Consider the following 20,330-nt stretch of genomic DNA (forward strand, 5'->3'; position numbering starts at 1 on the left):
TGTGTGTGTGTGTCTCTGAAGTACATCACCGTGAATCAGGGGACAGTTAGCCGACTGTTTGCGTCCTCTGGGGAGAAATGGGATCAGAAAAGGACTCCGAGTCGCCTCACTCCTCAGTGAGCGGCGTCCCGAACCCTAAGTGCCGAGCGGCCGGCAAGCGCCAGGGCCGCATCTCCTTCCACAGCCTGTTCCACAGCAAGCGAGGCTCCCGGGGCGCCAAGGGCCCCAAAGGCGGAGGGGCCCCCCCTTTGACTCTGCACACACAGCCACATCTTCTGCCGTCTGCCTTGAGCTCGGCGCCCGCCGCTGCTGCTGCCGCTGCCACGCCAACGACAACCACCACCGCCACCGCCACAGCCGTGACGACCCCCCAGGACGCCGCCAACAGCACCCCGTCAAAGCCGCTGCCCTCCAGCCAGCCGTCCCCAGGTGGAGCCCCTTCGGACGGGGAGAACCAGCTCCTGGAGTGCCCCCTGTGCCTGGTGCGCCAGCCCGCCGAGCAGCTCCCGGAGCTGCTGGGCTGCAGCCACCGCTCCTGCCTCTGCTGCCTGCGACAGTACCTCCGCATCGAGATCACGGAGAGCCGAGTCCAGCTCAGCTGCCCGGAGTGCGCCGAGAGACTCGCCCCGCAACAGGTGGCGGACATCTTGGACGACGCGGCGCTGCTGGAGAAGTACGAGGAGTTCCTGCTGCGGAGGTGCCTCGCCTCTGATCCAGACTGTCGATGGTGCCCGGCGCCGGACTGCGGGTAAGAACCTGCACGTGCATCTCTACACTAATATTCTTTTTGGGTTGCATCTGATATTTTGATCATTTAAGTCTTTCACAAGCTCTGGAAAAAAACCCCAAACTGAAGTCACGTTTTTTAAAAAGCACATTTCAGACGATCCAAAGTTCTTCACCCGAGACAAAGTCAACAACAAAGATAAGCAAAGTCAAAGTGACTCTGAACCATCAGGTGTTCGATGTCAGATAGATAGATAGATAGATACTTTATTGATCCCGAGGGAAATTCAAGGCGGGATCAATAAAGTATCTATCTATCTATCTGTCAGTGAACAAATAAAGGAGGGATTTCTTGTTTTGAGTCACTTAAGAATTTGTCTGGATGTTTAATCTTTAAAAAAAAAAAAAAGAAAGACTGAAAGAAAAACAGAAACCGAAAGATTTAAAGTGAGAGAAAAGTGAAACTTTAAGGTGGTTTTATCTTCAGATGCGGACTCTTGATGTTTGAGGTAGTTTCAGTGGTGGTTCATGTCGGGAATATAAATCAGCTTGAACACAAAGAAGAAGGTGTCGTTTATCAGCGTAAAGTGCGAGTTTAGCTTCTGATGTGATGGATGTTAAATCTTCATCCTCTGTGTTCCTCCTCCTCCTCTCTCTTTCTCTCACTTCCTGGTTTGTTTCCTCACTCTTTGTACCGTAATTCAGCTGAGAACTGTTGCTTCATATTTCGCCGTAATGACGGCCTTCCTTTTGTCAGACACAACAGGAACCGGCGAGCTCGGCTCCTGTAGGAGAGCGACGGCGGCGAGGTGTGAAAGCGGAGGTCACGGAGGGGAAAGTGAAAGCGGGTTAGTTCGAGAGAGTCGGAGGAGGGGAGGGTCCGACGTGGTTTGGAGGTGCAGCCGCTCTCGTTGGGTTTTTCTGGAACAAATGAGAGGCGTTTGTTTTATCGCAGCAGGCAGGAGTGATTCATTGTGTTTGTGTGTGTGTGTGTGTGTGTGTGTGTGTGTGTGTGTATGTGTGTGTGTGGGAAGGAGGAACGCAGTGATATCTTTCTGCTGCGGTTACAGGTACTGCTGCAGGGGAAGGCCAACGAGCCAACGCTATCTTTGCATAAATCTGTATTTAAAAAAAAAAACCACACGGACCAGATCATGAATCTGTTTCTCTGTCGCTCGGCGTCTTTACACAACACGAAGGACGCACGACACTTTTTCTCAAATTATTTTTTTGTTGTTGCGTGAATTCCCGACCAGCTGATGCATGAAGATAAAAGACGAGATGAAAGCGGAAAATCTAAAACAGGATGACGTGCATTAGAATCTGTAGACTTTACTAAGTGATAAAAATCTTCTTAAATGTTCGTTTCTTTCTGCGTTAGCTTTAAGCCGTCTAATAATTAGTTTCCTGGGGATGACTCTGCACAGATGTTGCTAAACATCTGGGCAGTCCTGACTAACTTTTGAAGTTAGTTCATATTTGAAGGATAAAAGGATTTGGACTGTTTGTTCCTCGATATTTCACTCTGCCCCGTTTCCTCTGAACAACTCGACCTCTGAGTCACAGCGAGCGATCCGTTTCTGTTTTTACAGTTTCTTCTTTTAGTCAGAGAACAAGAGTGTGAGTGGGATAGTTTTCACTCCCAGTGGAGAGGAAAATCAACATCTGGAGGGGTGTTTTAACTTCTCTTCACACTGTTGTTCTAGCCGTCGTTACTTTCTCTGTGTGTGTGTGTGTGTGTGTGTGTGTGTGTGTGTGTGTGTGTGTGTGTGTGTTGAAGGGACGACACGGTCGCGACCAGCACATCCTGACCTGACCTCACAACCCCCCCCCCCCCGACAAAAAGAAGAGTTACAGTTCAAACAAGGGGATCAGGTCAAGTAGAGTGGGTGAAGTTTATCTAACGGGGGAAAAAACCCTGGAAAAGTGTGTGTAGGTGTGTGTGTGTGTGTGTGTGTGTGTGTTGTGTGTGTTTGTTTGCGTCAGCGGTGTCATCGGAGCAGAGGTTGACCACCGCTGACCTACATACCCACCGAGATGATCCTGTGTCTGACGCCAGCAGTGACTCACCGCCTCTTTAACTCAAGACGACGAATTATCATTCACCACAAACAGCCCAGACACCTCACACACACACACACACACACACACACACACACACACACACACACACCTGGCAGCCTCAGACTGTCGGTGACTGGAGAGGTGACTCCCGCAGAAACTGTTAAATATGTGTCAGTTTCCTTCATTAGATCTGTGAACAGTGTTTATAGATGAGTGTGTGTGTGTGTGTGTGTGTGTGTGTGTGTGTGTGTGTGTGTGTGTGTGTGTTTAGCATATTATTGACCCACTTGTGAGAAAGTTATGTAAATGTGACCTGCTTCTTGTATCTTACCTCCATAACAGTGAGCGACGGAGAAGTCTCGATGTCCAGCCGACGTGTTTCCTGTTAGACATGAAACACGCGTCACACGTGTGCGTGTCGGTGAAACGCTCCGCGGCGAGCGTTAAGGAGTCTTCATGTTTATTTTTTCTCTTCCGTGATCTGCGGGGAGAGCACATGTAAACACTGGGTCTGTTTGGGATGATGGTGTCAGGGAGGGGGGGGGTTAGGCGGTGACTCAGTCTGCCGAGGTCAGACGACAGACGAACACACACACAGTTTTCATTTGAACACGCTAAGACGTGACCGTGATGTGTAAATGTCCAACCCGCCGGTTATTTGGCAGACTGAGCTGTTCAATGTTTCAAAATAAAACTCCAAACGTATGAAAAGCTTTTTCTGTCGGTGTCCAACAAGAAAGAAAACAGACAGAAGCTCGGAGGACGTTTTTTAAAAAATGTAGAAATGGAAGAAGCTGCTCTTCTAATCTGACCGGTGAGGTCTCATCCTGTGCGACTGTCACGTCTGAGTGTCCTTCTGCCTTCCCCTCTGGCTGTCAGTTTCCATGGCGACTATCAATGCTGCATAAGAGGGAGCGTTGCCAGGGGTAACGGGAGTTGGGGGACTTAATTAAACAGATCAATACGTGCTCAGCGGAGTCGGGTGTGCACGTCGTCGTTCTGGATTGTTTTGTTTTTTTTGTTTTTGTCGCTCTGTTTGGTTGTGTGTGTGTGTGTGTGTGTGTGTGTGTGTGTGTGTGTGTGTGTGTGTGTGTGTGTGTGTGTGTGTGTGTGTGTGTGTGTGTGTGTGTGTGTGTGCTGTTGTGGTAACAGGCTCAGCAGGAGTCCCAGGTGGCTGCTGGTGGAACTGAACACTGTCAGGACTGTCTGTGCATGTTTCCTCTCCACACGCAGCGTGTCAGCACTCATAACACCCCCCCCCCCCCTCTCTCTCTCTCTCCCCCCTCTCTCCCCCCCTCTCTCTCCCCCCTCTCTCTCTCTCCCCCCCTCCTCCCCCCTCTCGTTCTGCTTCACATTTACATCCACATGATCGCACGAGCTGCTTTTACCCTCCTTGTGTTTTTTGTCTCCTCAAAGCGCCCTCAGCGACAGCGTCAAAATTCACCAATCGTGAGACAGCGTTGAAACGGGGGGAGGGGAGGGGGGGTCGTTGCAACCTGGGCTTTTGTACAGCAACAAGTCCAGAGTTAACCAACAGACACGCAGACTTTCCAGTCTGTCTCTTCTTGTTTCCAGCAGCGTGTCGTGGAGGATGGGAGAGAAAACTTTAATCTGAATGTTTGATATGAAGCTGAACAGACATATTTATAACATGAGGTGATCACACGGGATGGGAGGGAGGAGGGGGGGGGGGGGGGGGGGGGGGGGGGGACTCTTGTGGTCAGGGAAATACCCGACGTGGGTTTTTCAGAAATGTGAAAGTGAAGAGGTCGAGTTTGGAGAGTTGTTGGTTCATTAGTCATCTGAAGCTCTGCGGCTCTGTTTCTGTTTAGAGCAGCTCGCAGCGGCGCGCTGACGCAGCGGGACAAAATGCCAAACTGGCATCTCTGTGTGTTTCTGTTTCTCTTCGCTTGATTTGAAAAGTCGAGTCAGTGCGGTTGACCAGCTGACCTCGGAGCCCTGATGTGGGACGGTCAGTGCGGGTTGACGTGAGAGCAGAGGGAGGGGGGCGTCTCTGCAGGAATGACTCGGCTCGTCTCATCTTGTCCTCCTCGTGCAAACCCGCCCTGTCGCGCTCTTTGAAGAGCAGGAAGTGAGTGAGTGACATGATGGAGTTGGAGGCGTTCCAAGACAATTACAAGTTTGCCAAATAATCACAATTTTTGTCCACGCGCTTGTCCTCCTTTTTTTTTTTTTTTTTTAATCATGTCGCTGAAGCAGCTGAAAGTGTTTAAATCCCCGTTTGCTTTTGTTTTCCCTCCTCCACATTTTGCTTGGTGACAATATTTGATGACCGGGCTTCTTTTGTGAGTCCTTCAGTGATCGACAGCTCTTTCTCTCTCACTTTTTAATTGCCTTTTTTTTTTTGTGCCTTTTATTGTTTTAAAATGTCAACCTGTCGGCTAAATTTAACGTTGAATATGAACCACGTGAATAATCAACAGGAAGCCGCTTCTGGTGTTGGAAAAATGAAGTCGACAAAAAGACTGCAGTTCCTCGACTGTCCACTAGAGCAGTATCAACAGCCATTAGGGCAGATTGGTTTGTTCAGCGGTTATGTTGCTGTCGCGGGTTCGAATCCGGTCTCGGCTCCCTCTCTCTCAGCTGGCCTGTTGAATAAAGAGGGAAATGGCCAAAGAAACAGCGTGGTACAAACCTGAGTGTTTCCCAATGGGAGAAAATTTCCATGATTCATTGCAACTTTTCCTCATAAAAGAGTCTTTTTTTTTTTGGTCTTGTACCCGTCCATTACGTCGTCAAGTCCCAACCTGCTGGTTTGACCTTTCTTCTGTGTCGTCTCTAAACACAGCGTGTCAGAAAAACAAAACTTTATCGACACTCCTGAGCAGAACGCTCCTTCTCCCTCAGTATTGAACTTTGAGACTCATTGATCGCCCTCATCCTGTCTCTCTCTCTCTCTCTCTCTCTCTGTGTGTGAGGACTCCATTGATCTCCTCTCAGAACACAGAGAGCTCTCAGGGTCTTCAGAGTGTCCATTAGTGGCCGTATTGGAGATCTTTACTTCCTGATGTGACTGATTAACCGTGAAGTCGTAAAGTTACATCTCAGTTTATTTTCACTCACCGTGTTTGTCTCTCGTTTGGCTCGTTGGATGGAAGATGGAGCGTTGGGTGCGTTCGTCTTTATAAACTGTCAGCCTTCGATCAGATGGACTCGTCGTGCACGTCACGCCACAAACTCGCTCTTTAGTCTTTGGTGCACGCACGCAGACGCCCAATACACCTCCAGGACATTCTGATCGATTATATCAATTAAAACATCGCAGCTTGAAAACAGCAGTCTGAATTGTGCTGTGTGTACTTTCAGTCAAGCTAGAAACAGGCAGATTGGATTTAAGCCGCCTGCAAAAGCACCCATTGGTCAGACTGATCAGCCACGCCCTATTCGTCCAATCGAAATCGAAAGACACCAGACCAAGACTTTTTTGTTCCAGGCTGTAAACGTGACGTCAAAATGGGACGTCACGAATCCGGCTGTTAAAAGGGACTTTCGAGTCTTTGAGCCGTCCGAAGGTCAGCGCAAGTTTTACTCATGAAGCAAGCGGGCAAATTTAGAGAGCGTCACAACGAGAAGCACACGAGGACAAAGAGTGAAGAAAATCGATTTCATGTGTCACAGAGTCGCTCTGTCTCTGGTGAACGTGCTCTCAGCTTTGATGCTGCTGTCTGGAACAACAGACGAGAACACGTTCCTGCTAAAATAAATTATATATATATATAAATATATATACGTAAATGTGCTGCTGCCACTATCTTGTGACTCGGCCTGGAAATGATTCATCAGCGGCTCTTCCTCTTTTTTCCTCTGGAGCGTGGATCAGCCTTGGTGTGTTGATGCTCAAAGTTCTGGATGTTTGGCTTCAACATAAGGAAGCCGACAATTTCTGAAAGTCGATTCTCGGTTGGATCAGCCGTTTTCAAAAAAACTCAGAGTTTTGTAATTTAGTGTCCCATCAAAAAAACATGTCTCAGTGAAGCTGTAAACAAACAAATCTTTTTTTTCCTGACTTCATAATTTGACACGTCGCGTCGCCACATCTTCCATTATTGACTCTTCGCTTTGCTTCCCTCTCAGGTTCGCCGTCATCGCCTCGGGCTGTGCCAGCTGTCCCAGGCTGGTGTGTCGCAGAGAAGGCTGCGGCGCCGAGTTCTGCTACCACTGCAAACAGGCCTGGCATCCCAACCAGACCTGCGACTCGGCCCGCCAGCAGAGGGCGCAATCCCTGCACACGCACAGCAACCACTCGCCCAGCTACACGCAGGAGCAGGGACCCGGTGAGAGCCTGGAGACACACACACACACACACACACACACACACACACGAATGCACAAAAGTAACCACAGTCTGACACTTTCAAGCACACACACACATGCATATGCATTTGTGTGTGTGAGTGTGTGTGTGTGTGTGTGTGTGTGTGCAGAAAGATAAAATCGTCTCCCACAGCACTTCCTTCTTGAGAAATGTCTTCACACCTCTTCGCCTCTTCGTGTCTGCGTCCCGCCGTCAGTCTCCATCACACGTCAGTCACCTCGTTCTCCGTCAGAGCATCGAGTCAGACTCGTCTCGGCTCCCCTGCTGTTCTTTCTGCTGAACGCGGCGGCGTTCATCAGAGCACGGGACGCTATTTATACACCTCGGGTTCTGCTCTGCAGAGTTTTGTGACACCTTGTTGTCACGCTGTATTTTTAAACGTCTCCTTACGTGATTCCTCCGGTTGGAACAAAAGTGTAACTCTCTGTGGTTTGGTGAACTCTCCCAGCGGCTTTCTTTAGTCTCTTTTGTTTTGATAATGTACCAGGATTTACTTGCTGCATTGCAGGTATTTTGCACTTCCAGGCTTTTCTTTGTTTTTGCTTTTTATCTCTTGAGATAAGATGTGGACTCGTCAGGTGAATGTGGCTCATAATAAGAGGAAGGAGATTTATTTTAGGGGTTTAATGCCTTCATTAGATCGAGTCAGTAATCAGAGAGAGAGAGAGAGAGGGAGAGAGAGAGGGATTCAGACCTGGGTTAAGCTTCTGTACATGGGCCGTGCACACCGACCACCTGCGGCCCCAAGTCACAATTATTTCAACGATTAGTGTCGGGTCTGTAAAAAGCGTCTTTACATCCTGATAGCGCGCCAAAAAAAGTTGTTTAAAACGCTTAATACTATTTTCCAGGAGCCTCGAGTGAAACACATTTTACTCTCATCCTGAACCTTAAACGTGGAAGGAAGCTGAGAGCTGAGAAATTTGACACTTGCTGTGCTATGACTTGAGTTTATGCTAGCCTTTATGCTAAGTGTTAGCTTAGCATAAAGGCTTCTAAAAAACACAGACAGTGGGATAATGTTTGAACTATTTCGAAGCCGGAGAGCTCACATTAGGATCATGAGAGAGAGAACTGAGCGACCTGTTCCCCCCTGTTTGCAGTATTTATGCTAAGCTAAGCTAAGCTAAGCTAAGCTAACTGTCTCCTTTCTGCAGAGTTTGGAGGTTATGCTTAAACTGTTTTTTTGTTGTCGTCATGACAGACACGAAGAAAAACATCCAAACAGTCGTCCAACCCCATGTGCGTGCAAACGTCCTCACATGTCTCGGTGTGTCTTTAATTCCATTTTGATTAAATATCTATTAGCTAAATCCCTCCAGCTGTCCTCTCTCTGCCTCTCCTTAACTCACCGCTTCCACTCTCCCTGCCAACTCTTCACAAGATCTGACATCAATCCAGGAGACAGAAACTGAGTCATAAAAAAAACCCAGGCCGCTCCCTCTTTGTCTGTCTGTCTGAAAGTTGAACACCTGCTGCTTAGTCAACCGTTTACAGACAAATGAACAGAAGAAGAAGAAGAAGAAGAAGAAACGGGAGGGAAGGATTGATGATAGAAGAAGAAAGAGAAGAGGGATGAGAAGGGAACGCGAGGGGGAGACAGTTTGATGAGTTGTGTCAGCAGAATAACAAACATTAAGACTACTCCCACACACACACACACACACACACACACACACACACACACACACACACACAGTCTCTTCAAGTGAAAATGCCAAAATGCCCTTTAAAAGAGCAGAGACAGTTCTCAGCATCCAGATTTCAAACCCAAAGTAAACTGCTCTTTTTTTTTTTTTTGGTCCACTTCCTTGATGTCTGTCGGAGGACAACGCGCGGCGCTTCGTCTGATCCATTACTCTAATGAGGTCCGACTCTGCTGCCAAGAAACAGACGACTTCATGGAACTGCTTTGCGTTTTTTTTTTTCTTATATTTATAAGATTCAACCAGATTTTTTATTTTCTGTCTCATTTCACAACAAATCAAAACAGTAGCAAACTTTTTTTTTTTTTTTTCTAACTGTGTTCAGAGTCAGAGCAGAGCAGACAGTCTACATGCTCTTACACATATAGACTATATAAAAGCTGGACGTTGTCATGGTGACAGGTGGTTTCTGATTTCACTGAACTAGATACTAAGAATAAAAAAAACATGGAGCCCATTTTTTTGTGAGAGTTCGATGACCCCGGAGGATTAAACAATAACTGTGTGTTTATTTTATTCGAGGGCCGGGACGTCATTTCTTTCTGAGTCACTGGGAATGTTTGGAAACGGTGGTCAGGTTTCATTTGTTTGGAAAGTTCTTTAGGGGGATGTTTGGACAATTGTTGACATATCGGGAAGTCGAACGGTTTCACTTTCTGTTGGACTGACGCCTCTCTCGTACCTGTGAAACGATTAAATGTCCCGCCGTAAAATAATCAGTCAAGTGAATATTTTAAAATGTGTCGACTTTTCTTTAAACTCGTTTAAGAAAAGAGGAGAGTAAAAAATGTCTTGATGTCCCCGTCCTGCTTCCGTCCTCAGCTGACGACATCAAGCCGTGCCCTCGCTGCGGCGCCTACATCATCAAGATGAACGACGGCAGCTGCAATCACATGACCTGCGCCGTGTGCGGCTGTGAGTTCTGCTGGCTCTGCATGAAGGAGATCTCCGACCTGCACTACCTCAGTCCCTCCGGCTGCACCTTCTGGGGGAAGAAGCCGTGGAGCAGGAAGAAGAAGATTCTGTGGCAGCTGGGAACCCTGATCGGCGCTCCGGTCGGAATCACTCTCATCGCAGGCATCGCCGTTCCCGCCATGGTCATCGGTATCCCCGTGTACGTCGGCCGCAAGGTGAGACACCTTCATGTGCATGTGACGCCCTCCACTTTAGAGCTTCATCAAAACTAAATCTGTTTTCTCTGAGGTTAAATAAATGTGCAGCGGCACTATTTTAAACTTCAGGGTCACTTTCATGACGTTTTCCTTCTTCCTGTACGACAGAAAGCAGAAGTGGAAAACCACAGAGTTGTGATCACACACACACACACACACACACACACACACACACACAGTTTACAGTTTAGTCATTCTTTCTCAACACTCCCCTGGTGATTATCTGGAGTTTCAAACATTGCAGAACAGAAAGCCTCCTCTAAGTTTCAGTATGTCTCCCTCCTTTGAAACTCTGGCTTTCTGAGAACAGACTGAAAGCAGTTTAGTTTCTCTTTCAGTGTCACAGAAACGTTTCCAGTCACACCAACAACACAAAACATAAAGACAAAGAATGGTGCTCTTTAAAATCAGAACGAAAGACAGACGTGTCTCGTGTTGTCTTAATGTAATGAGAATTAAACCCTGAAACACTGAGGACGACTGACTGATGTTAAAGTTCCTTAAACTGAATAGGAAAGTTTTAGTTGCTGCACGTTCAGCATCTGATTTAAGATTGAATAACATGAAACATAGAAAACATTTCTGTTTACGTTTTCCAAACTTTAAGAGCGGTAAAACTTTTACAAGACGTCTGACGTGACGATTTAAAGTGACCTCTGAGTGACACGATGGATTCGGGGGAAATGTGAGGCCAAGAATGATGCAGATTCAGTTTTAAAGCCTCCTCCAAAGTCATCGAAGGTAATCAGACAAATAAAACCGGATGGGATGGGAAGGCGTCGGGGCAACCTCGCAATGACCTTCAAAACGAGCGAAGAAAACGAAGTGGCGGGGCCGCTGGGGGCGGAGCGACGTGTGACGTGTGGACGGAGAATCCTCCAAGTGGGTGGTCTGGGTTCAAATCCAACCTGTGTCTCCTTTCTCTCCCTGGTTTCCGACTCGCGTCACTGTCCGGTCTCTACAACAAAGATAAACCTTAAAATAACGGTCAAATATAACCGAGCCCATCGATCTAAATAAATCCCTGATTCCCTGATAAAACCTGATTGAACTTGATTACAGGAATCAGAAACACGTGTCCTCCTCTGTCTTGTTTCTGTGTAACAGTGTGTGCTAAAGGACGAGGGCTGCAGCACATTAAGACACAGTAGCGCCCCCTCGTGGAGAACAGTCGCACAACACGTTCAAATCTCTGAGTGTGGTTATTTACTGATTTTTAAATATCAGTATTTATAACAAAATGGAAGTCAGATTGATATTTAACCTGCAGCTTCACCGTCTCTCTCTCTCTCTCTCTCTCTCGCTCTCTCTCTCTCTCTCTCTCTCTCTCTCTCTCTCTCTCTCTCTCTCTCCTGTGGCTGCAGATCCACGCCCACTACGAGCTGAAGAAGTTGTCTCGTCACAGAAGGAACCTGGCCATCACAGGGGGCGTGGCCTTATCCATCGTCACAGCCCCGGTCATCGCAGCTGTCAGCGTGGGTAAGAAGCTCGGAAAACGGAGCCGTCAGAGATTTATTGTTCGCTGTGTGAAGGTGTCGGGATGACGCTGAGAGAAGAGAATAAAACACACGGGGTGTTTTTAATTCTTTTTATGCTTTCAGAGCGTAGAATCAAAATGAATAGATCAAGCAAAGATACATTTCAAGACATGGATCAGAAAAAGAAGCCTTATTTTTATTTATTTTAACAGGCTTGAAATGGGTTTAAACTCAGGTGGGCCATGAATGTGTTCAAACACTTTGATTGTTTTCAGGTATCGGTGTTCCCATCATGCTGGCGTACGTGTACGGCGTGGTGCCCATCTCTCTGTGTCGAGGAGGAGGCTGCGGCGTCAGCAGGGGGAAGGGCCGAGGCGTGCGTATCGACTTCGATGAAGACGACGGCCCGATCACAGGTGAGGACGCTAAAAGACTTTTCACCTCGTTCGTCTTTTCACTCGAACTTTGAGGGGGAGAAAAAAAAACGTCGTCTTTGAAATGTTTTTTTCAGTGGCGGACGCATGGCGAGCGCTGAAATCCCCCAGCCTGGGAGAGAGCAGTCTGGACGGGGCGGTTAGCGGGATGAGCACCACGTCCCCCAGCGAGGGGCTCTCTGTGGCCCCCGGGACCCTGGGAGACACTCCCCACTTTAACACCCTGGCAGGCGGCGCCCTGGGAACTCGCACCACCAAATACAGCAGGTGAGGACGAGCTGGGGGTCAGAGTTCAGGAGGTCGTCTTTGGGATGAATCTCGACCAGCTTGACTTGCAGAGACAAAATCGACCTGCGAATATGTGATTGTGTGAAACGCCTGGTGGCGCTCCGTGCTGACGGATCACTTGTTCTGGTCCAGGTTGGAGGTGCAGGCGGGGGAGCTGGCGAAAGAGTCCGCTCAGAGGGAGACGGGCAGCCTGGGCGCAGGGAGCGACTGTGCCAGCACCCGAGGGATGGCCGGATCCATCATCTCCTCCTACACACTACCTGACAGGTGACACGCTCTTCTTCTCTTCCTGTCTTCGACCGCTTCCTCTCTACAATAACAAAACATTTTTACTACTTCCTGTCCGGCTGTTGATTCGTCCGTCCACCCGTCAGATTTAATTCGCGATCTTGTTAATTACAACTAATCTGACAGTCCGGTGGGTCGATGTCAGATTGGCGGCTTTAAATAAACCAGATCACATCACACAGCTGATCTGGCCTCCGTTAAAGAAAATCACTTTTCCTCCCTGTGTTGATATTCTCGTGTTTTTGAAGCTTGAAGCGCATTTGACTCATTTTCAATGGATCAGATCTGGTTGTCAAGGCAACCACAAAGATGTCTTTCTCTCTTGCTTTTTTAATCATTTGATAACTGCAGCTGCGCTCTCACCTTCATCGTGTCGGTGTCAGAGGTTATCTTACACTCGAACACACTTTTCTAAATAATATTTTTGATAAATACGGACGGGGCTTGAAAGGTCTGGAGTTGTTTGTGCCCCCCCCCCCTCCCCGGGTCTGACTTGTTGTGGATCTCTGCAGGGACTGCACCAACCTGGAGATCCAGGTGGACATCGAGACCAAACCCAGCCATCTCTGCCTGACCAGCGAAGAGGACCTAACCCCGCCTCCCGGCTCTGCTGCCATGGCGACCGCCTCAGGAGGGGAGGAGCCTCAGGACTGCAGCTCCAGAAGGGGCGGGGCTCTGTCGGGCTCCGCGCTGGGACTGTCTGCGGGCGCGTCCCTCAGGGAGGGGCTCAGAGACGTCACGCTGGCACAGCCGGAGAGCATCCGCAGCGACTTGGAGATGTCGGACACTCAGTCGGACGACATCGCAGAGCTGACGTCCGACGACTGTGACTCCCCCCACCCTAAAAGCTGCCACCTGGCCTCCAGCCAGCAGGCCCAGCCCCCCTCCTGCCGAGCCCTGAACCCCCCCGAAGGCCTTCACTGTCCCGCAGAAAGCAACGTCATCCTCTACGTCTGAGAGAAGCGCTGCTCTCAGGATTGCACAAAAAAATCTAACATTTATCCTCCTCTTCTTCATCATGGCTTTTTTCTCCTTAGTTCTCATTTGCTGCTTCTGCAACTCACACACACACACACACACACACACACACACACACACACACACGCACCGTCTTCAACTCAAACGGTTTGTTTACTTTCGTCCGTCTGTCTTATCTTTCTACCTGTCAATCTCCTCGCTGAGAACATTGTCAGGGTTCTACCTCTGAGATTTCTAACACGATGAATTTATGTTTACTCCTCGGTGCAAATGCCTCGGCTACTTAAAGCAAAAAAAAAAAAGAAAAGAGAAAAGAAAAAAAAAGAGGTACAAATTTTCCAGAAGAAATCTCAAAAGTAAAAAAAGACACGGTGATTATTCACCGAGCGCAGCAGAGGGAGGATTGTCTGCAGAGGACGAAGAGGACGTTTATAACAAAGTGTGAATGAATGTGGACTTTACTATATTGGCTTTATTTCTCCTCTCTCTCTCTCTCTCTCTCTCTCTCTCTCTCTCTCTCTCTCTCTCTCTCTCTCTCTCTCTGTGACCTTGAATTTAACCGTGTGCGTGAGTCTGCCTGGTGTGACTGGGTGAAAGAAGCAGTGAGATTCTGTTACCCTGATGGGGAAAGTTAAAGTTACTTTCACGACGAAGCTGCACTGAAATCTTATTTTCCCTGCACGGAGGAAGAGGAGGAAGAGGAGGAGGAAGAGGAAGAGGAGGAGGAAGAGGAGGAGGAGGAGGAGGAGGAAGAGGAGGAGGAGGAGGAGGAGGAAGAGGAGGAGGAGGAGGAGGAAGAGGAGGAGGAGGAGGAAGAGGAGGAGGAGGAGGAAGCATTGTTTGGAATTAAAGACTATTGACTTGTGCTTGAGTTCTGACAGTGACGTGGAGAGAGAGGCGCTCGGGTTTAATTGCACTGAGAGAAGCCGTTTCCCTTTTTTTTTTTTTTTTTTTTTGGGATCTTTTTCAGGTTCGTCTTTCTTTATTTGCACTGTGATGATCTGACATGTTTATCACTTTATAAATATTCCACTTGTGCAGAAGTGCAAGATCCAGTATAGGACACATCTTTGTCTTAAAGCCTTGAAACCTTTTTCAGGACTCAACAGGAGAGACTTCTCTTGAAGAAGTTGAGACGCACTTTAATGCCCTCGTGGGGGCAGTCCGGCCTGTTTACAGAGAATATATATATATATATATATATATATATATATATATATATATATATATATATATATATATATATATATATATACTGTATTATACACAGAATTACTTTGACCAAAATTGAAAAAGAATATTAAACACATTCAGCTACAGTAGTGCTATTTGCCTTTTATTTGATCAGACAGTAGAAAGCAGGGAGAGATGGAGATCAGGTCTCCAGCTTGGACGACTACAGCCTCCGTACACGGCGTGCGACCCGACCACTAATCCGCCTGAAAAAGTGAAAAAGTTGTCTTAAGTGAAGCTGATGATTTAGTTTCTCGCTTTAAGACAATTTTTAAACAGTCAGATGAGAAAAACGATGAAGGATGAAGCTCGAGATCATCTCAGAACATTTTAGACAAAATGATTCTTCTCTCGCTCGCTCGCTCTCTCTCTCTCTAACCCAATCCTGCTCCCTCTTCATTGTCAGAACTCTCTCTGATTGGTCCTTAAGTGTGTGTGTGTGTGTGTGTGTGTCTTGTGACTGGACCGGACCAGCAACAACACAACACACAATCTGACCCACTTGAAAGTTCTGTGTGTTCGAGTGTGTGTGTGTGCGCGCGCGTGTGTGTGTGTGTGTGTGTGTGTGTGTGTGTGTGTGTGTGTGTGTGTGGACTCTTTCTGAATGTATTTGTTGGTCACACTTGTTGTTTCTTTTGAATGAGCACTCGTGCACTTTATCTGAATTTATCTTATTTATCGTTGGTCTGTGTTTGTTTGGCTTTCCATCATGTGTTTGCTCTGAGAGAGTTTTACTGAAAGTCTGTGGTACAACCAAAATAAAAATCACCTCCTGAAGGCCTTTTATGTTGGATGTAACTGTCAAAGAGTTTGGCTCTAAAATCATCTCTAATCACCTCGTGAGGATAAACGCTCACGTCATGTTTATTATTCTGTATTTTTAAACCAACTTTAAGATCCAAGGACTGTAATTATCCGGTTTTTTAATCTCTAACTTCATCGTTTTATATTCGACCGTTCATCTCTTGTGTCTTTTGGAGCCAAACTCTTCAAACATCAACGCCGATGAGCTCTTTTTTAATCATACACACCTGCCTGGATTGTTGTTTTTTTTTAGCTCTGTATCACCTCTGTGCTTCAGTTTCAAAAAACGGTTCCCTCCAGGTTTTCCTTTTTAATCGGAAAAAGGAATCAACTCGGGAGCCTTTCTCATCTCAGAGTAGCTTTATGGATTTGGCTGCTTATAGAAGTCGGCAGTGCTTTGTTTGCTCTGCACTTATCACTCGTTTTCCGCCTGCCTGCCTGTGAGAAAACACGTGAATGTACCACCGACGGAGCGCCCACAGGTGCTCCTGTCATGATACGGAAAGGTTTTTAGAGTCTATAGATAGCAATATTTAAGTGTTATTATATTGTTTGTGTACTTCCTGTCCCTGCTCCGTGTGGGGTTCTACATGCAGGACTGTGAAAGACGACTTGTGGACCTTTTGGGGAAGAATAAATAAACACAATCTGATGTTGCACCAAAGCAATGTACTCTTGTTTTTTTTTCCAACACTTTAAACTGTCTCTCAGTCATTATTTGATTATTTACACTGGAATGGAAATCCTCATAGTATGCAGCCCGTTCCTGAAATGGAAATAGTCCTTAATGATAATAACTTTATTGATATAGCAGCCTTTAAAGACATGGGTTAACAATGTGCTTTTACTTACAGTAAAATCATACAAAAACAAATCAGAATCAACAACAACATAAATATAAACGATGCAAAATAACAAGAATAGTTTTAAAAATTAAATAAAATACAAACCAGAAAATAGTTCAAAAAACAAAAAACAGCTGCAAAACAATTAAACATCTGTTCTTGTTCTTGTTTTTTTTCCGTGTGCTGGTTGTAGATTTGTCTCATAGTAATATCACAATAAAGACTTGTTGAGTTGTTGATCTGAATATGAGCAACCTCCAGTATTATCCTGACCATTACTAAATAATGAGCAGGTTTCAGCAACAAGGTGATTTAAAGATGTGATTTAAACTTAAAAAATAAGTAAACGGTGCAAGACAGTGAAGAGAAGAGGTATTCAGAAGTGTGTGTGAAAATATATTAATATGAGAAAAGTATTATGTATATGTGCAAATAACATCAACATTTTTAAGGGGAAAAAAACAGTAAAAAAGACAGACCTGTTAAAAAGAAAAAAACTTTTAAAAGACTATACAGTCCCCATGGGTTGATTCAGATTCAGGGTTGTTGGGGTCTGTTTTATTCTGTTACAAATGTTCAAATATTAGACCAAACACAGAGGAGTGTGTACCTGCTGATCAATCAGAAATCACGTATTTAACCTAATAGATGGGACAATAGATTGTCTCCCAAATTAAAATCACTGGGCAACCAATACTAAAGACAAATTCTTATATATATATTAAAAAAAGCACAAAAAAACACAATGTCAAATTCAGCGAGTCTCCTTTTTGTCTTTCTACATTTTCATAAACTGAAATATGCTCATACAGCTCTTCAAATCAAATAAAAGACAAACAAAAACGAATACGATGATACAAGATACATTTGAGAGAGTGTAGTTTATTGTAAATTGCAACAGGCGGCAGGAACTCTCCACGGCACTGTGTCGTGGTCTTACGACATATCCTTCCACTTTACGGTCGCCGTGTAAAGCCGTAAAGTGAAACGCGTGAAGTCGGAGGAAGGTTAAAGTGAGCCCTGCAAAACACGGTAAGTAAAGATGTTTTACTAAGTAACTCTTTCATTATAACAGCGCGGGAGTTTTAATAAGATATCGTAGGACTGACACGTGCTGAGGAAAAGAACAGAAGAGTTTAAATGTCGTAAAGCGGCCTGTTGTTAGCATGTTGTTAGCATGTTGTCATTGAAGGAGACGAAACAAGGATCTGACTTTAAGACGTTTTTATTAGACGACCTTTTTATTTATTTAAATATCTACATGATTAGACTTTTAAAGGGAAGATATTGAGATACTGAGATATTTGTACAGAGAGATTGACTTAGTTATTTATTATCATTAGCTTAGCTTTAGCTCCCAGCTGGCTAATCTTCAGGTTATAAAAATAATAGTGTTTTCAGCACGAATAATGACGTTTATTTATTTATTTATTCAGCTGCAAGTTAAAGTACTTCAGTGTCTCCAGTTAATTAATTTCTTTTATTTTACATTTGTTTCTTATTCAAACTGGTGACAGAATTATACAGGGGAAAATAATCTGACATTAAAAAGAGTAAAACAGGAAGAAAGTTCCTTTCAGAACTTTTTCACTTTGAAGTTTGAAGGATTCAAGCTGCTCGATTACGACACAAACAAAACTCCAATCACACATTTCCTCAACATGATTAAGTGGTTGATTTAACCACATGATTGTTCCGAGTGCAGATTTATGAACGGACACTTTCCATCAGATGCTTCAGGTGTCAGTGGATCCACCAGGTCAGAGAGCGCCTGAGGATTTAAACATTTATGAATAAGTTTAAGAGTCAAAGACAACGATGCGATCTTGGAGGCTTCCTATCTCAACGTATCTGGTGCCTGTATGTTCATTTAATGTTTCCCGCCTCCTCCTGAACCTCGTGTTTCCTCTCCCCCCACCAGCATCATGCCGTTTGTGGACATCCAGTCGCGGCTCGGCATCAACATGGACCGCTGGCTGCTGGTGCAGAGCGGACAACAGCCGAACAACAGACCGGCACGCTGCCACGCCTTCGAGAAGGAGTGGATCGAGTGTGCTCACGGCATCGGGCAGACCCGCGCCAAGCAGGAGTGCAAGCTGGAGTTTGAGGACTTCTACGAGTGCATGCACAGGCAGAAGACGGTAAGTGTCCGTAGACGCTCCCTCAAAAACTACATGCAGGACAAGAGCTGCACATTCTGTTTACCCAGCATGCATCTGTCGCTAAGCCACCGACGTTTCTGTTATGACAGGAACTTGATCCCTTTTCAAGGTTGGTGCTGAACTTACTCGACTCTGAGTTTCTGCAGAAGTGACATAAGCTAGTCTGTGACTCCTTTCCCGCCTGTTGTTCCTCTCTCTCTCTCTCTCTCTCTCTCTCTCTCTCTCTCTGTCTCTCTCTCTCTCTCTCTGTGTGTGTGTGTGTGTGTGTGTGTGTCTCTCTCTCTCTCTCTGTCTCTCTCTTTCCCTCTCTCTCTCTCTCTCTCTCTCTCTCTCTCTCTTGTTACCCTGTTACTCTCAGGGTGCTGTGAGGTCGAACAGGGCACTCTGTGGCCTCCACTGCTGCACACAATGCTCTAATATTTTCACTTAATGAAAAATCATCACCGTCTTTGGAAACGTCTCATAAATGTGAGAAACATTCTCCTGCTTGTTTTGGAGTCTGGCGTGAAAAGGGAGTACGTGTTTATAAAAAACCTCGGCCATTCTTAAAAGAGTATGAAATACAAACAGAAGTTTGTTTCTGATCCGACGAGTCAGAGTTGATGTGAGGTCGTCGTTGACGGCAGCATGACTCAGCAGAGCAGAGACTGACGGATGCTCTCTGAGAAACGAGCTGCAGCAGCACGAACGCCCGCACACTCCAAGACTTCCTCTTGTCTCATTCTGTCAGAGGACGGAGCTGACGCAGGATGATGTGCTGATTTGAGATTAAGTGACGGGATGAAACTTTAGTCTGACTAAACACTCTGCTGAGTCATGCTTTGGAAACAATGGTCATTTCCAGATGTCCTTCTGTTGTTTTTGTTTCTGTCTGCTGTGGCTGCAGAAACTATGGCTGGATATTTCCCACAACCCAACGATCCCCGTCCCCTCCCCTCTCTCTCTCTCCGTCTCTGCGTCCTGTCTTTAACTTCTCATTTCTCCTCCTCTTCCTCCCGCAGCACCAGCGGCTGTACGCCATCCGTCAGCAGCGAGCAAAGATGATCAAGGAGGGGACGTACACGCCTCCCCCGCACCACAGCGGAGAGAAAGACCAGACACCCTGAGGACACACACACACACACACACACACACACACACACGCCTCTTCTTGTTAATAATCTGGATCCATATTTCCTGTAAAAGTTTGCAAATAAATGTCTCTTCCACGGTCCTCGTCTTGTGCTCTCTTCTTTCACTCTGTCTTCACTCTCTTTCTGCAGAGAGGCGAGGAAAGCACCGTGTAAATAGATGATGTTCACGACTTTATTCTTCTGGAGTTAAAATAGTTCTCACTCCACAGAGGAAAATTACACATCTGTTAAATATCTGTGTCGACATTCACAGCTCTGATACAGACAGACTAAACACTTCCTGAAAGTGCTGAACACTTCTGCAGGATTTACCCAGAGTTCAGTGCGTGTTTGGTTTCCGTGAGCGAGTTGAGAGTCCACACCTGGAAATGAATTTAATTAAGTTAAAAAAAAAAGAAAAGTAAAGAAAGCACTGCCTTGAAGTCACAACGTGTAGCTTATCTCTTTGTGCTGTGATGAGTTTTTCTGTCCGTCAGATTTTCACAAATTATTCATATTGACGTTTTTTCAGACTTTGCTGAAACAGCTCTGATGCAGCACGTAGCATCTCTACACATCTCTTAACAAGGAAGGGAAATATTTCTATTAACTGTTTTCAGTCTGTGTTGTTGTTGAATCACTCGGTGCTCCTCCTGCGTTTGAGCGTTTGCTGCTCTGTTTTCATTTCTGACAGGAGATGAAGA

At 46.1% G+C, this 20,330-nt stretch overlaps 2 protein-coding genes across 2 annotated transcripts; both read left to right on the top strand.

The window, feature by feature from the left end:
• The first annotated feature begins 6 nt into the window (after positions 1 to 6).
• rnf19b (ring finger protein 19B) lies at positions 7 to 14,415 on the top strand. The gene is made up of 8 exons (XM_079368290.1): positions 7 to 748; positions 6,886 to 7,085; positions 9,655 to 9,962; positions 11,369 to 11,483; positions 11,758 to 11,898; positions 11,994 to 12,183; positions 12,337 to 12,471; positions 13,005 to 14,415. The coding sequence occupies exons 1-8, from the start codon at positions 78 to 80 to the stop codon at positions 13,447 to 13,449; spliced, it is 2,205 nt and encodes a 734-aa protein (XP_079224416.1). The 5' UTR covers positions 7 to 77; the 3' UTR covers positions 13,450 to 14,415.
• A 2,851-nt stretch (positions 14,416 to 17,266) lies between these two features.
• On the top strand, positions 17,267 to 19,725 carry ndufs5 (NADH:ubiquinone oxidoreductase subunit S5). The gene is made up of 3 exons (XM_079368291.1): positions 17,267 to 17,384; positions 18,274 to 18,493; positions 19,516 to 19,725. The coding sequence occupies exons 2-3, from the start codon at positions 18,278 to 18,280 to the stop codon at positions 19,618 to 19,620; spliced, it is 321 nt and encodes a 106-aa protein (XP_079224417.1). The 5' UTR covers positions 17,267 to 17,384; positions 18,274 to 18,277; the 3' UTR covers positions 19,621 to 19,725.
• Positions 19,726 to 20,330: the final 605 nt, after the last annotated feature.

Source organism: Symphodus melops (genome assembly GCF_947650265.1).
Source record: "Symphodus melops genome assembly, chromosome: 18".
NCBI lineage: Eukaryota > Metazoa > Chordata > Actinopteri > Labriformes > Labridae > Symphodus > Symphodus melops.

Coding starts and splice junctions, on each gene's coding strand:
- rnf19b (XM_079368290.1), top strand. CDS start 78: ATGGGATCAGAAAAGGACTCCGAGTCGCCTCACTCCTCAGTGAGCGGC. Junction 749..6,885: donor TGCCCGGCGCCGGACTGCGG/GTAAGAACCTGC, acceptor CTTCCCTCTCAG/GTTCGCCGTCATCGCCTCGG. Junction 11,484..11,757: donor CATCGCAGCTGTCAGCGTGG/GTAAGAAGCTCG, acceptor GATTGTTTTCAG/GTATCGGTGTTCCCATCATG.
- ndufs5 (XM_079368291.1), top strand. CDS start 18,278: ATGCCGTTTGTGGACATCCAGTCGCGGCTCGGCATCAACATGGACCGC. Junction 18,494..19,515: donor GCATGCACAGGCAGAAGACG/GTAAGTGTCCGT, acceptor TTCCTCCCGCAG/CACCAGCGGCTGTACGCCAT.